At 37.7% G+C, this 15,702-nt stretch overlaps 1 protein-coding gene across 5 annotated transcripts in view; it reads right to left on the reverse strand.

Annotated features, from left to right (window-relative positions):
* Positions 1-15,702, reverse strand: part of CCNT2 (cyclin T2) — a 46,756-nt gene that overhangs the window by 24,129 nt on the left and 6,925 nt on the right. For 3 of the 5 annotated variants that reach the window (XR_004002686.1, XM_030580872.1, XM_030580871.1), the window contains 3 exons: positions 4,299-4,427; positions 3,170-3,230; positions 2,014-2,076 (listed from right to left, as the gene is read on the reverse strand). Coding sequence is in view for 3 of the 5 variants with exons in the window: in XM_030580872.1 (XP_030436732.1) it covers positions 2,014-2,076; positions 3,170-3,230; positions 4,299-4,427 (253 nt within the window). In the remaining 2 variants the exon portion in view is untranslated. Of the gene's footprint in view, positions 1-2,013; positions 2,077-3,169; positions 3,231-4,298; positions 4,428-4,804; positions 4,868-15,702 lie in introns of all 5 variants that reach the window. The other 2 variants (XR_004002685.1, XM_030580870.1) reach the window with 1 other exon arrangement.

The following is a 15,702-nucleotide window of genomic DNA, read 5'->3' on the forward strand; positions in this document are numbered from 1 at the left end:
CCTGATCTGGTTAGTATAATTCATATTCATCTAATCTAGTGTGGGGAGATAAGAACAGAATTTCAGGTATAACTGGAGTCTTCACACCTAAACTTTAGTATGATTTAAATGCAGTTGAACAAAATACCCTTAATGTTAAGTGCACACTAGCATTAAACATCAACATGTTCATAAAGAATATTTACACCATCAATTCATAAAGTTTGTTGCTACACAGACAGACATACATCTGAAAAAAAGCAAAGAAATGTAAAGTTTAGCCACCTTACAGAATATACTCTGCTTATAAGCACACCCCTTACAATCACATGGCACAGACTATACATTTCAACCTTAATTCTGATTCCCTCAATCCATCCTTCCATACACACACATACCATTACCAGATTCCACCCCTAGCCCTGAAACATTACTCGTTTTGAAAGTCTGATGTAATAGCTGACTGTATCAGAAGAGGATAGCTACATAAAAGGGGAGTTTGCAGAAAAGTGGTTAAAGGGAGTGATGACAAGCTGGGTAGGGCAGAAGTGAAGCTGCTAATTAAGATTTTATTTAACAGCTGCTCACAAAAAACTCCCCCATTGCAGGATAAAGTAACAGAAAAAAGTAGTTCCTGATGTAGATTTCATCGGCTGGAAAAGATTGGAGCTAGATACACACAATCAGGCTTGCATATGTCCAAGTCATATGCAAGTTTTATTTATGCAAGCAACAACTAAAAATTACCCTAAATGGATAAAAAAAATTCCACACACAAAACCTATCAATTGCACCAGAATCAACTTCCAGCTACTTTTCTATAGACTGATATAAATCTTTTAATGAGTCTATCGTTGAGACATAGGACTGCCAATGTCAATTTTCAGCCACACCCCAATTTCAAAATAAATTTTAATTTGCAAAAAAAAAAAAAAAAAAAAGTCATACCAGTGGCCCTTATTTTTAAAAGAAAAACAGCTGTGTGCCTTTTTAAAATGCAACTCTAACTATGCAGGTGGTCCCAGACACCTGCACAAGAAGAATAAGTATATGTATAGTGAGTTTATCCAAGTAATTTCTTCCTACACTATATATCGAAAAACCATTCAAACTCTATCTTGGTTATTTAGTTCTGAAAATAGACAGGACTATGGAATAATATCCTGCAAAAATTTTCTTAAAAAGGCTTATAAAGAATAATAGCTTATTATCTATAGCCGTGTTAGTGGGAAAAAGTTACATAAGGATGCAATCACTGGTTGAACATAGGTTATTTCATTTCTTGCCAACACTACTCCAATTCATATAAAACAGCTCTCAGATTACAGAGATATTGTTCTTATTTATAGTATCATTCACATCTCTCTCAAAGTGTCTGCATGTGGAAGACTTCCTTATGTACTCTGCCAGTCACTGCTGGTTGACGTGTGCCTTGACAAAGCAGAACTCAACACTGACACAAGATGCTTTTGCATGGATAGAAGAACTTTATTTGTAGAAAGTTGCAGATTCAAACTAACTAGCCCTCTAATGTATTTAATTCTGCAGCAGATACTGTAAGAAAAGCACTTGTTTATGAATGAAATCATGTATTGCCACCCCAAATATCTTTTGGCAGTTCTGGAAAAGGGCAGGAGTAAAGTAATGAGGAATCCCAAGGACTTGCTTCTTCTAAATATAAGTATCAGCCACAGGAGACCACTTATAACTACTCCTGTGGCTGTCAGTTGATGGAATGGAAGGAAAGAGTGAGATGACAGGGCCATGGAATGAGAAGTGAAGAGTGACAGAAAAAAAGTAAGGGACAGAACTAACAATTGGTAGACACATCATGGAAATCATATATTTTTCTGAATTATGCAGACCATCAACATTTAAAGAGAATTTTCGAGATCTGGCTTTTAGTAACCTGAAATACATCAGTTTAAAGAGTGCTCTTTGGGTAACAGAGAACTGGGGGGAAGAGGTGTGCCAATTATATTTACTCACACTGGGGAAGACACTTCATAAATCATTTTATTGAAGATCACTGACCTCTCACTAACTGCGTACATTTCACAACATCTGTATGTGGATGTTCAATGGTAATCTCAAAACCTGAAAAATTAAGAATATGTTTCAGAAACTGCAGTACATTTCTATTTGTATAAAAGAAAGATCTACCACGTATCAAACCCCACCTTCTGCAGCCGATGAACATCACAGTGCTCCCTATTGTCAATAAGCCAGATGAGGGAAATAGGATTTAACCCTTATTTCACAATTCTTTTGTATAAATGATATGGAATAAATCCAGTAAAAAATATGCTTTCTATGGCTTTTATTAAGTCAGGTCTCATTTGCTAATATGAAAAATTCACACATACATTGCAGACAAAAACACAGTTTAAGTTTCAAACTGTAACATGAAATGTTTCTGCAAATGGTGATGTCACTAAGAACAATTCTGACTGTGTCAATTGCATTACTTTCCTCTGTTATAAAAATAAAGCACAAAAAACAAAAGAGGGCAAGAGTTTGGTATAAAGCTTTTATCATCATTTGTTTGAAGAACCTGCAGACTTCAGTGTGGCATGTAACCTTATGTGACTAAGTTAATATTTCTCTACGTGGCTCTGGTGATAAATCAAAAATGACACTACAATAGTTTATAAATGTAATCTGAACCCAAAGATCAACTGTATTTAAAAATAACTGTCCAATTTTTGAAATGCCAAAAGTTATTAAAAAGATCACTCATTCTCTGAGCTTTTTTTTTTTAAATAGACTTTATCCACAGTATTACTAGCATTCAACTTTAAGAATATTAGATCAGGTACAATTTTGTAGTCATCTTGCAGCTTCATTTTTCTTGTTAAACTGAGTTCTACACAACTATGCACTTAAACAAAAATACTATCATGCATTGATCTGTGTTCAGATATTGGTTTTAGAGTCAACCCTATTTGAAAAGGCACTGCATATTGTAACCTCCTGAAGTGTGGCAACAATAGCTATTTATATTTGTCCAACTTAATATAGCATACATGCTCACAATGCAAATATCCTTTTCTTAGTTAAAGTAAACCGCAACAGAAAAGGTCTGCTAAAGGTCAATGGTATTGAGGATCCACTGTAATGGATGTACATTCAATTGATTGCATGCAGAGCATATTCTTGCGTAGGCTAGATGCCATTTAAAATAACATACCTAAAGTTTGAAGCATTATTGTTTCAAGTATAACCAGTTCTTGGGCCTGCTGAAGGTATGCCTGAAATGTAAAAAAATAACTTACTGTCAAGACCTACTAGAGAAATTTACAGTACTTACCAAAGTCTCAAATACAAATGGTATGGGCAACATGTTAAGACCTCCTTTAAGACCTCAAATTTACTTACCTTTGATTTATTATATCCTGATTCTCAGCCATTAGCCACTCAATGAGTGGTAGCATAAATCAAATCTGAGAGAACTATTTTCATAACCGAGCTTGAAAATAAGTACTGTATACTACAAGGAAAAGGTACAATTGCTGTCTGATCAGGATATTTCTTTTTTCCAATACAGAAGAACCTCAGTTACAAACTGAACAGTCAACCACACATCTCATTTGGAACCGGAAGTATGCATTCATGCAGCAGCAGAAACCAAAAAACAAAAAAAAGCAGCAAATATAATACAGCACTGTGTTAAATGTAAACTACTAAAAAATAAAGGGAAAAAGCTTAAAAAAGATTAACAAGGAAAAGAAACTGTTTTTGTGTGTTTCGTTTAAATTAAAATGGTTAAAAGCAACATTCTTCATAATAAAGTTTCAAAGCTGTATTAAGCCAATGTTCAGTTGTAAACTTTTGAAAGAACAACCATAATGTTTTCTGTTCAGTGACCAACATTCCAGAGTTACAAGCAACCTCCATTCCCAAGGTGTTCGTAACTCTGACGTTCTACTATAGCTAAATTGGGAAAAGCATTAAAAAATACATAAGCATATAAAAGATACTGTGTCCTTATGCTATGTTAATCAAGATTAACCTGAACACCTATCACAAAAGTTAACTTTCTATGATGCAATGCGTTTCTTATTATATGCACAAGTGTTCTATTAAAAAGGGAATTAGAGGCCTTAGTTTGCATGAAATATTAAGTAATTGTGATAGGTCCACTAATGGCTATGCTATTAAGTTACACAACAGATAAATTATTTGATTTAAGCAGAGAAGCGTCTTCTAGAGCTGGTAGATGGCATTAATCCAGTCAAGAACATAGTACAGCAACTCATCTGAGGTGTCAACTGTATCTTAAGAATTACAATTAGATTTAAAGTATTATTTCCACGTACATCACTTTTTGTATCCAGCTGTAGCTCTTGAGGATGAAGACAGGCATGCGCTACTTTGATAACATGTTCGAGTTTTCGTGGTTGTTCTTCCACTTTCGCAGCCAAAAACAATGCAGTAGGAGAGATTATCTGTAAGAGAGGATAATTTTTAGTTTAAAAAAAATTTTTTTTTTTAATTCTAGTATAAGCAGGACCTAAAGTTACATGGAAGGGGTGAATTGGTAATTGCAAAAAGTACTAGAAAGTCTGTACAAGGGATGAGACAATATGCCAGAATAAAAAATGAAGACAGTTACCCTAGCTGAATTTCAGTATGATAGAGTTCTCATACTCAGCTGATGAGAGAAAAAAAATTGTAAGCATTAAATTATATTATGATCAAGGAATGTTTTAGGCCAAATTAATTCTGACAGATAACTGACAGATTTTTTTCCTCAGATAGTCACTGAACCAAGAAGAGGTGATTCCATTTTAGATTTAGTATAGATAAGTAACAAGGACCTCACCGAAGAACTGCTTGTAGAGGAAAACCCTGGTTCAAACGATTCATGCGCCAAATTCAGTTTAAACTAAATGGAAGGATAAACAAAAATAGTCTGTAATTAGGGTCCTTGATTTCAAAAGGGAAAACTTTAATAAATTAGGGCAAGTAATTAGGGAAGAACAAGGATCTCAATGTGGAAGAGCCTTGGATTTACTTTAAGTCAAAGTTGTAGACAGGATTTGAAGCCTGCATCCCAAGCAAGGAGAAAAAATTCATAGCAAGGGTTGCAGACCAAACTGGATGAACAAGGATCTCAAACAGGTTATTATGGGAAAGCAGAAATCTTACAAGGAATGGAAGAAGGGATGGAGCAGCAAGGAAAGCTCTCTCTTGGAGGTCAGAAAGTATAGGAAAAATGTGAACTGCCAAAAGCTAAGCAGAGTTGAACTATGCAAAGGAAATTAAAACCAATACTAAAAAGGTTTTTTAGCCATATAAATAAAAAGAAATCAAGTAAAGAAGTGGGACAACTACAGCAGTGAGGATGAGCTACTTTGTGCAATTACCAAGCAGGGCCCAACACCTAAATGAATACATACCCTCAGTTTTTAATAAGGGTAATGAGGCGCTTAGGGCAAGATAAGGGTGGCTAATGAGTATGAGGATATGGAAGTAGAAAACTACCACATCCGAGATGGAAGTCAAACTCAAACAGCTTAACAGGATCAAATCAGGGGGCCTAGATAATCTCCATCCATTAATATTAAAGGAACCTGCACATGAAATTGCAAACCCTACAGCAAGGATTTTTAATGAATCCAAAACTAGGGGTCGGTACTCTACGACATTGCTAATATACTACTTATTTTAAGGGAAAATAAGTGATCCAGGAAACTACAAATCTGTTAGCTGACCTTAATTGTATGAAAGGTCTTGCAACAAATTTTGAAACAGTAGTTAAGAATACAGAGATTAATGGTACTTTGGAAAAAAATGGCAGATTGTGCCAGACCAATCAGATGTTATCTTTGAGAAGATAGTTATTTTCTAGACAAAGGAAATGCAGCAGATCAAATCTACTTGGATTTCAGTAAGGCACTGACATTTCCACATGGAAAATTGGTTAAATTGGAGAAGATGGGGACTAAAATGAGAAATAAAAGGTAGGGAAAGGAACTGGGTAAAGGGGAGACTACAATAGGTCACAATGAAAGGTGAACTATCAGGTTGGAGGGAGGTTACTAGTGGAGCTCATCAGGAATTGGTCTTGGGACCACTATTACTTATTTTCATTAATGACCGTAGCACAAAAAAATGCATGTGCGCTAATAACATTTGTGGATGACACAAAGTTGGGAGGTATTGACAACATGGAGGAGGACCAGACTATAATAGAAGAAGATCTGGATGACCTTGAAAACTGAAATAATGGAAATGTGATGAAATTTAATAGTTTAAAGTCATGCACTCAGGAACAAACAAGAATTTCTATCAAGCAAATGGGGACATACCAGTTGAAAACAATATAGGAGAAAGACATGGGTGTATTGGTTGATCACAGGATGACTGAGCCACCAATGTGATGCAGCCATGAAAATGGCTAATGCAATCTTAGGATGAATCAAACGAGGTAATTCCAATAGAGATGGAGAAGTGTTATTACCATTATGCAAGGCACTGGTGAGATCTCATCAGGAATAGTGTGTGCAATTCTGGTCTCCCATGTCTAAGAAAGATTAATTCAACCTGGAACAGGTGCAGAGAAGAGATACTGGGATAATCAGAAGAATGGAGAACCTACCTTACAAGAGGACACTTGCGGAGCAAGACTAACCAAACTAAGGTCTGATGGGAGACATGAATGCTTGCTCTAAATACAACAGAGGGATAAACACCAGGGAGGGAGAGGGTCATCTAAGATAAGGGCAAATGTTGGCACAAGAAAAAAAAGATCTAAACTGGCCAACAAATTTGGGCTTGAAATTTGATGAAGATTTCTAACCATCAGAGGAGTAAAGTTCTGAAATAGCCTCCCAAGGGGAGCAATAGGGAGGGAAAAAACCCTAACTGGTTTCAAGACTGAACTAGATAAATTTATGGAGGAAATAAGATATGATAATATGGCCTACAATGGCATGTGGTGCCTCTGCGACTGCTGGAAGCCAGTATCTTCAAGGACTGGAGATGGGACAGTAGGTGGGGATGGCTCTGAGTTACAACAGTTAATTCTTTCCCAGGTGTCTGCCTGGTAGGTCTCACTGACATACTTAGGGTCTAACTGATCACCATATTTGGGGAGCAGAAGGAAGTTTCTCCTAGGTCAGATTGGCAGAGACTCTTCAGGGCTTTGGAGCTATGTTCTGGCTCCGTTCCAGCTCCAGGCAAAAACCTGCAGCTCCACTGCTCTGGAGCTGCTCCGCGCTCGGCTCCGCTCCAAAGCCCTGCTCTGGGTTGTTTTTTTCCCACCTCCTCTGCAGCATGGGTCACTTGCTGGTTTGAGCTACAGTAAATGGTTGGTTCTCTGTAACTTGAAGTCTTTAAATCATGATTCAAAGACTTCAGTAACTCGGCCAAAGGTTATGGGTCTATCACAGGAGTGCATGGGTGAAGTTCTGTGGCCTGCAATGTGCAGAAGGTCAGACTAGATAATCACGATGGTCCCTTTTGGCATTAAAGTCTGTGACTATTCACAGGTACAGTTTTCCAGAAACAGGTTAGAATAGGATATTTCTTTTGAAATTTACTAAATTCAGACAGTTCATTCAAGTAAAGATTAAGTTCAGAGGTGAGTGAACTCTGATACTATCTTTTGTTTTGAAAAAGGTGAAGCAGAGTCCCAGGAAGATCCACTGTTGACTGTCAGAAGCAAGCACAAACACCATTTGGCACAGAAACCTGGCAATCAAAATGCTAATGGATTGGAAGTATGAGACAATAACATGACCAATGATTTCACAGGAGTACCTCTGATCTGGAACAGTCCCATAATACTTAACACAAAATGTGTGCCTGGGATGCATTAAGCACACCATGATTCATGAACTAGAAGTTTTACTGACAAGTAATGCATGTTTGAATACAAATTACTTTGGGGAAGGATAAATGATATATACCCACTCTAAGGACCAATAAGACCTCAATGCAGACTGCCATAAAAGGCACAGTATTTGTAAAATTCAATAAACATATTCTTTAATATTTGTATACAATGCCAAAACAGAGGCACTGTTCTATAGCCCAGTTCCTAGATGTCAGTTTTCAGGATCAGAGTACATAAATAGGTTCTTATTTCTCCTAAGCTGAAAAAAAATTAATATTTAAAGGAGCTGATCGTTTGAGAAAATGCATTTTGTATTTGCCACTCCCATTTTTCAGGCAAACAACAGAGCGAAGAGTTAATTCTAAAATGTCTGCCAACTCATTTTTCTGTATCAAGGAAACCTGACCTTTCACTTCTTATTCCAAAATTTATCAAGTGATACATAAAATTGTGTTAAAACTGTAGAGTTAAGATTATAATATGGTCAACCAAGACAAATGTACAGAATAAAGAAATAAGGCCTTTTCTTGCTGCAAAAGTCACACCAGCTTAATTTTAATTGATATAACTGTAAATGGATTTAAGAGCATTCATCCAGGGTTTACAAATTGTTTTTCAATTTTAAAGCAGATTGAAGTTATAGTACAACTTCTTCTGTATGTAGACCAACAATAAGAAACAATCTGCCCATTGAGTGTCAATTACAGATATATTATCTATTGTAGCAACAAACATTTTAAGCTACATATTGATGCAAAGATCAGGCAGATATGAATTATAATTAAGGCTACGTTTTAGTCACGGGTATTATTAATAAAAGCTACGGACAGGTCACGGGCAGTAAACAAAAATTCGTGGACCATGACTTGTCCCTGACTTTTACTACATACCTGACTAAAACATGCTCTGCAGTGCATGCTGCCTCTGATTGCAGGCACCACTCCCGCAACTCCCATTGGCCGCAGTCCCTGGCCAATGGGAGCTGTGAAGCCAGTGCTCTGGGTGCAGGCAGCGCATAGAGCTGCCTGGCCATGCCTCCACCTAGCAGCTGAATGAGGGGGAGGATTCACCACTTCCAGGGAGCCCTCTAGGTAAGCCCAGCGCCTGCTTGACCCTGCCCAGTGCCCCAAACCCCTGCCCCCTCTCACACCAAACACTGCTGCTGGGAGGGGGAGTTGGCCTGAGACTGCCCCAGCAGCGGCTGGTGCCCCTGGCGCAGGGGCTGCCTGAGCTTCCCCTGAGGCAGGAGCACCAGCCACTGCAGAAGTCATGGAGATCACGGAATTTGTGACTTCCAGCACAAACTTGCAGCCTTAATTATAATGGATCACCACAGTAGTCACAGTTTAACAAAAATCCCAAATGAAATTACATGCCCTACACCGTCAATGGGTATCGTAGCCCTTTCCATTGAACCAAGATGGGGGATATCCTAAAAATTAAATACTTGTTTTTCTTGTTATAAAAGTGGACAAACTATGGACAACTGAAATCAGTCACTTCTGATTAGAAGTAGATATTTTCAACGGTTTCATTTAACATTAAGAAAACAAAAGATCCTCTTAATGTTTCTCTTAATTTTTCTATAAACCTTGAAGCCCAGCAAACTAAAAGGAACACAAACAGCAAATCTGGGCCTCCTCTGAGTTACAGCAATATGCAATTAAAAAACCTAAAGCAGGGATAGCCTATTTTTTGTCAAGGTCCAAATTTCTTGGCCAAGGTATAGTCAAGGTCCAGACTCCAGAGAAAGTAATAATTAATAATAACCACTAGTAAACAAAGATTTTGGGATCTGTTCAAAAGCCTCTGGCGATCTGGATTTGGCCACGGTCTGCCTACTGACTACCTCGACCTAAAGTTTCCTTGCTAAAGCTGGATCACAGGCAGCAATTGCCTACACAGCTCCCTAAGAAAAAGAACACAGGGCTATTTCCTTTGGATATATTTACCTGCAGCATTTAGTATTTTACTTCCCCAAATAAGCTGCATTTCACATTTAAGTTCTGTTTCCTTCTTGCAACAAAATTAACTAAAATGTGTTGATGTCATACTTCAATGTATTAAAGGTATTATTAAGGTTGCCCTACACTTCCCGTAAAATCCAGTTTTCAGTTACTTATAACTGTCAAACCTGAACCACTTAAACTGACTTTTCCACGTCAGGTATCTGCGTCAAGCTAAATTAATTCTGAAAGTTTCAGCCAGACTGGTTCAGCTGCTTGAAAACCAGACAACAGGATAACGTTTTGCCATTAAAAAAAATTCTGGTGACTGTTTCTTTGAGGAGTACTATCATGCTCTGGAATAGGAACTTGCAAATTAGTAGGAGGTACATTGTTAGGGAAGTGCCTTGTGCTGTTCTCGTGAAAACCTGTTCAAACTTGGCCCAGTCATAATTTTTGAAAAGTTTCAGATCACAAAGACAGATAAAATCTTGAAGATTCAGTGTGTACTGAGTACACTCCAGCTATTCACTGCTCCTATGTATAACCAGAGGTATGTGAGCCACCTCAATAGCATGAGTGAGCACGCTCCAATCCAGGGTTACAAAGCCAGACTTTCCTTGCAATTGCTATTCTGGACCAAGCACAGGAACTAAGAGCAGAGAACCTGTGCCTGCTGTACTTTCAGTGACCCTCTTGCTGGTACCCAGTCAACGTGGACGTGTTAGACACCAGACTCAAATGCAAAGGGGATAAGAGTCAGACCAGGGTGGAGGGAAACAAAGTACCTGATGAGACTGGGACTCTGAGATGGGGAGGGATGAGGCAAGGGAAGATGTGCAAGTATGGGGAAAGTGTCAGATCTGACAAGGTGCTGAAGTGTGGGGAAACTGGACAAGGATTCTGGAGGCCAGGGGGACAGGACTGGAGGGGGAGACTGGGACTCCGGCAGAGAGCCCTGGAGGGCAGGTATTAGGGTTGGCTGGGCAGGAAGACTGGAATGAGAAGCCAGAGAAACAGGAAGTGGGACTGTGATGAGGAACCCAGGATAGGAAAGAGAACTGGGAGAAACAGGTTGGAAGTGATGGGGCAGAAGGGATGAAAGTGAAGTGGGATGAGGCAGAGAAGTGAGAACAGCCAGAAGTCTCTGTCCACTACTGCACACTTCCCTCCAGAGGCTGGAATGAAACCCAAAAAAACAGAATCTCACCATTCCGTTGCAATCAGCAAGTATCTGTGGAAACCCACTAGCAATGTGCATTTTTCAGCCCCCTTTAAGTGCTGGTCCACATAGAAGGATGACATCCTACTACTGCCATCGGTTACACCATTAGCTCAAGTGGCACAGGTCTATGTGGTGGAGCAGAGAGTCTAATGTTGCTAATGAACTATGTGGGTGTCAATATCTTATATGATGGAATCTGTTTTTTCAGTTTGCTCTTTAAAAAACACAGGAAATTGCACACAACTACATTAACAGAACATTATTAAGGTTGCAAAGTCAAGCCTGCAAAAATTAGTAAGTGCCAGAATTAAGATTGTACAGGCAACCTTAATTTGGCCTCCTTGTGCACATTCATTTAATAAAGCTTTTAATTACATGATCACACACTCCCCACCCGCCCCAGGATACCTGCCTCATTCAGTGCACTGGATATGAAACAGGGTTGTATAGCAAAGGGGCTGTTGCCTGTAAACCCCCTGCCTCATTTGTTGCAGAAGTTGAAAGGTGCACAGTGAATGAACCAAGGTACTGCACAAAGAGAAAGGAGGGTCTCATGGTTAAGTCAGCTGAACGTTGCACTGGAAAACTGGATTCTATCCCTGCTTCTGCCAGAGAATTCTACGCGACTAAGTCTCACTTGATCAAATAATTGTTAAGCCGTTATGTCTCCAATAATTTCCACTGAAATTCTATGAGAGATGTCTGACTGACAGTACAGGAGTTCTACTTAGCCAAATATCAGGTGTTGCATTAGAATGCTTCCTCCATCCATCAACTTCTCAATGTGCCTCAACTTTTACTGAGCAGAACCACTTTCAAAGGTGAGAGGTCTCCATGTGCATTCAATCCTTGATTTCCATGGCCTTGTCTAAGCTAGAGTTTTTTGGTATTGTTACTCAAGTTAATCATTTTTGAAGATACTTATCCAGATAAGAAATGGCTTCCTTGAAACTTCAGACATAGAATGTCAGTGAGGAACACATCCTCTTCAAGATGCAAGGACAGCTGAGCTACTCATATGCAGATCTACCTACCATGAGTACTTATTCTGATGGTATTTTATTTCATATCTTTCACTTTAGAGCATAATAGAAGTACTTAAGGTTAGGTGGAAAAACAAAGAGCTCACATTCTTTTACCAGAGGGCACATTTAAAAAAAAAAAATTCAATTTAAGTAATAAGAAAGAAGCATTCAGTTTGCAGCTATAACCTGATTATCAGGGAGTATTCTGCTCAAACTGTCAAGAGTTGGAACAGCACAAATGTTCAAGAGAGCTCTGTCTTCTCAAGCCTTCCTTTTTAACAATTTTATCACCTTTTGCAGCTGTTTCTTAGCTTAAGAAAAATGGGTTAGTTTCAGTTTCCTAGTGGACAGATCAGCATCAGATATCTGTCATTAGAACGGTCATCCTTATTAGTCTTGTGCCTTGTCTAGACTGAACTTTTTGGTACAGTCTTAACTCTAGTTAATACAACTGAAAACAGACATAGGATAAACATTTGCTACTTTTGCTTCACCATTGGCTAAATATAAGGGGAATGCAAGTGATTTGTCACTCAAACTCATCATAAGACCATCAGGAAAATGTGCAGAATAAAGTTCCTTTGGAATGAATTTTTAAATATTTCATTTTAACTACTCACTTGTGAGGGCAGGTAGCCTCTCAGCAGAAGCTCAGCAATCATTACCTCTAGCGGTATATATGCTCCTCACTGAAGACTACAAGTATGCCAAGCTTAAAGTTTTAAAAGGAAACCGTTTGGATGATCTAAATAACAAAGGCTTAAAGATAACTAAGTCTGAGAACAAGTTCTGTGAGAAGAAAAATAAAGATTTCTGAATTTCATTTCAGTTAAATTTAATCAACACATAAAATAATGTATAAAAGTGTTTTCTCAGTTACTATACAGCCACGACAGTACGTACAGAAAGTAGCAATCATCATCTACTGCAAAGGGAAAACACTTTCGCGCCTTCTCTAAAAAAAATAAAGTAAAAATGAAAAATATCACATTAACTATAAGAGAGCATGGTGTTAACATATGCCTCTGAGATTTAAAAGAACTCTGGAGACAAAATTACTAAAATGGTGCAAGAGGATTTTGGCAGATGGCAGGAATCCCATTTTTGATCCATCAAAACAGACAATTTCACAGAAAGAGTGAAGACGCCTGTGCTCTTTGTGGAGCATGTAACTCAATGAGCACATCATTGTTAAACTGATTTTAAATCTCATTGTTCACATTTCAGAAATGCCAGTTATTAAAATATGTAGATATGGCTCTCCATATATAGTCATTCACTTGCTATTTAAAACCTGCTGTCTTCCTTACACATGTACTTGTTGGGTTAAGTACTTAGGGCTGTGAAAAAGCCCACCCACCACTCATATTTTTTGATGTTATGCCACAAATATTTATATGAACATATTTTGTTTTTATATTAAGAATGTAAGGCTCTAATTTCAATCTGAAGCAAAGCTACCTAGCCTTAAAAAGTTAAAATGGAAGTGATAGGGACATTTTTTGTTATTTTGCTGTGTAGGCAGTAAACGATAGGACTGTCTAAAACAGTGTTCCCCAAACTTTTTACCTGTGGTAAGCATAAATGTTCTCAATCAACGCTACAAATAAGTGGTTGGTAGAGTGTAGTTTTATTTGACTCAAAATTCCTAAAGTTAAAGTAGCATGAAACAAGTTATTGCTTCGGCTGAAATAGTAAATAGAGTTCTTTAGAAGTAAAATGTAAAAGGCTGTCAAGATAAAAAGGATCCATGATCTAAAGAGCCTAGAAAATTCAGGCTTTCCAGATTATTCAACTATTATTAACAACCTACTGAAGTGGAAAAGCGAACATTGATGTATTTAATTTTATTTTGAGACATCTGAGAGTCATCAAAATGTAGCCACAATAATTTAAGCCTGTTTCAGATCTTCCAGCAGCTCTTCGATATTAGCTTCATTCATCTTTGACACACAAATAAAGCACAATTGACGTGATTATGTCAGAAAATCTGAACAGCGAAGACTTGAATTTTGACAGGAAAGTTGCAACCGTCTTTTATGGAAAAACCATTTTTAAGATAGCACAAAATGAACAATTTAAATAAATTTAAGCATTTTCCCTGGATATACTCCTCTGGACAGATTAGAGTAAAATTTCCAAAAATGCCTAAATATAAATCAATTTTCAAAAGTGACTGTGGCAATTAGGAGCCAAATCTCATTGGAAATAAAGAAAAGATACTACACTGAGTTTTTAAAAACAATTCTTGCTGATGGGCTGGACATTTGACTAGTCCAAAAATAAATGGCCAACTGACTGGTCAAATAACATCAAGAAGAGTTAAATATTTTTAAGCACAAATTCATTAGAACAGCAACAAAAAAGTAAGACTTGACGGTCACCAATAGGCTTGGCCTTAAATAGATGCTTATGTCTAATAACAAAAACACAAATTACTTAACTGAGTTATTTTAATTCAGAAAAATGGAAAACACAATGAAGTTCCAGGGCATTCCTGCTGGAATATTTGACCGTGATCAAATAATAGGCAGTCTATTGACTGGCTTGTCAAACCTACTTGCTGGGTTGCAGGTGCATGGAATGGTATTAGAATTTATCTCCAATATGCCCTATAATTTACTCCAGGGACCTTGACCGTTAGACTATCTCGATAAAAAGCTTTGCCAGCTTCAAAAAAGCTTATTAGATAAAGACAAAAACACCTAAAATATTAATATATTGTTTTCAAGCTCAATACAGTGTGGACGTACTGATGTTTAACCATCTTGAAAGTTAAGTGGTTATAGGTTATGCTAGGTTCTTCAAACTATGATTCACAGAGTTGGAGTCTGGCATTTCCTTATTTCCAACAGCCAAATTCTATTAAAAACAGCTAAAAACATTCAATGCTTTTACAATACACCTCTACCTCGATATAATGCAACCTGATATAACACGAATTCGGATATAACACGGTAAAGCAGTGCTCGGTGGGGGAGGAGGGCTGCACACTCCGGCGGATCAAAGCAAGTCGGATATAACGCGGTTTGATTTTTTGGCTCCTGAGGATGATGTTATATCGAGGTAGAGGTATATTACTTTCCTATGATTGCCTTACATGCCATGGGGATGTTATGAGATTGTGCATGGGGGGAAGATAATCAACAAGGCAATCACCGAAATGCAGCCAAAGGCATGAATACTTTGACAACTTCCACAATTGGGTATCAAAATATTTTAACCCTTTGAAGTGCAGTAATTACGAGGAAGAATAGCTTAATCTCATCTGCAGTGTTTAGGCACTTTACCAGAATTTTAACATATGCGACATTAAACAATGACAGGGCATCATGTTTTAAGTGCACCGGATGCTTCTTAGCCTGGTTATCTGGTACAGTATTTCAGCACAGTACTTCTGCAAAATGATTTGATTTAAATATATAATTGGAGGTCAATTTGAGAGTTTAAGAGTGCATCCTAAGTGCTTTACCTCCATTTCTCATGTGCCAAAGGCCTCTTCCTTATTTCTGCATTTGGAAACAGGCAAAAATGATATCTACAATTAATACAAAACCGAAGCTAAGTTACAGTTGATGCCTTGTATGAATGTAATGATGAAACAGTTAAAGTTGTTACGTGAATAGTTTGCAGACTTGTTAAAAGAAGATACCGCAGAGACACAAGAGTATAAATCTTATGGTG

The sequence above is a fragment of the Gopherus evgoodei genome, chromosome 11 (assembly GCF_007399415.2).
Source record: "Gopherus evgoodei ecotype Sinaloan lineage chromosome 11, rGopEvg1_v1.p, whole genome shotgun sequence".
In the NCBI taxonomy this organism is placed as follows: domain Eukaryota; kingdom Metazoa; phylum Chordata; order Testudines; family Testudinidae; genus Gopherus; species Gopherus evgoodei.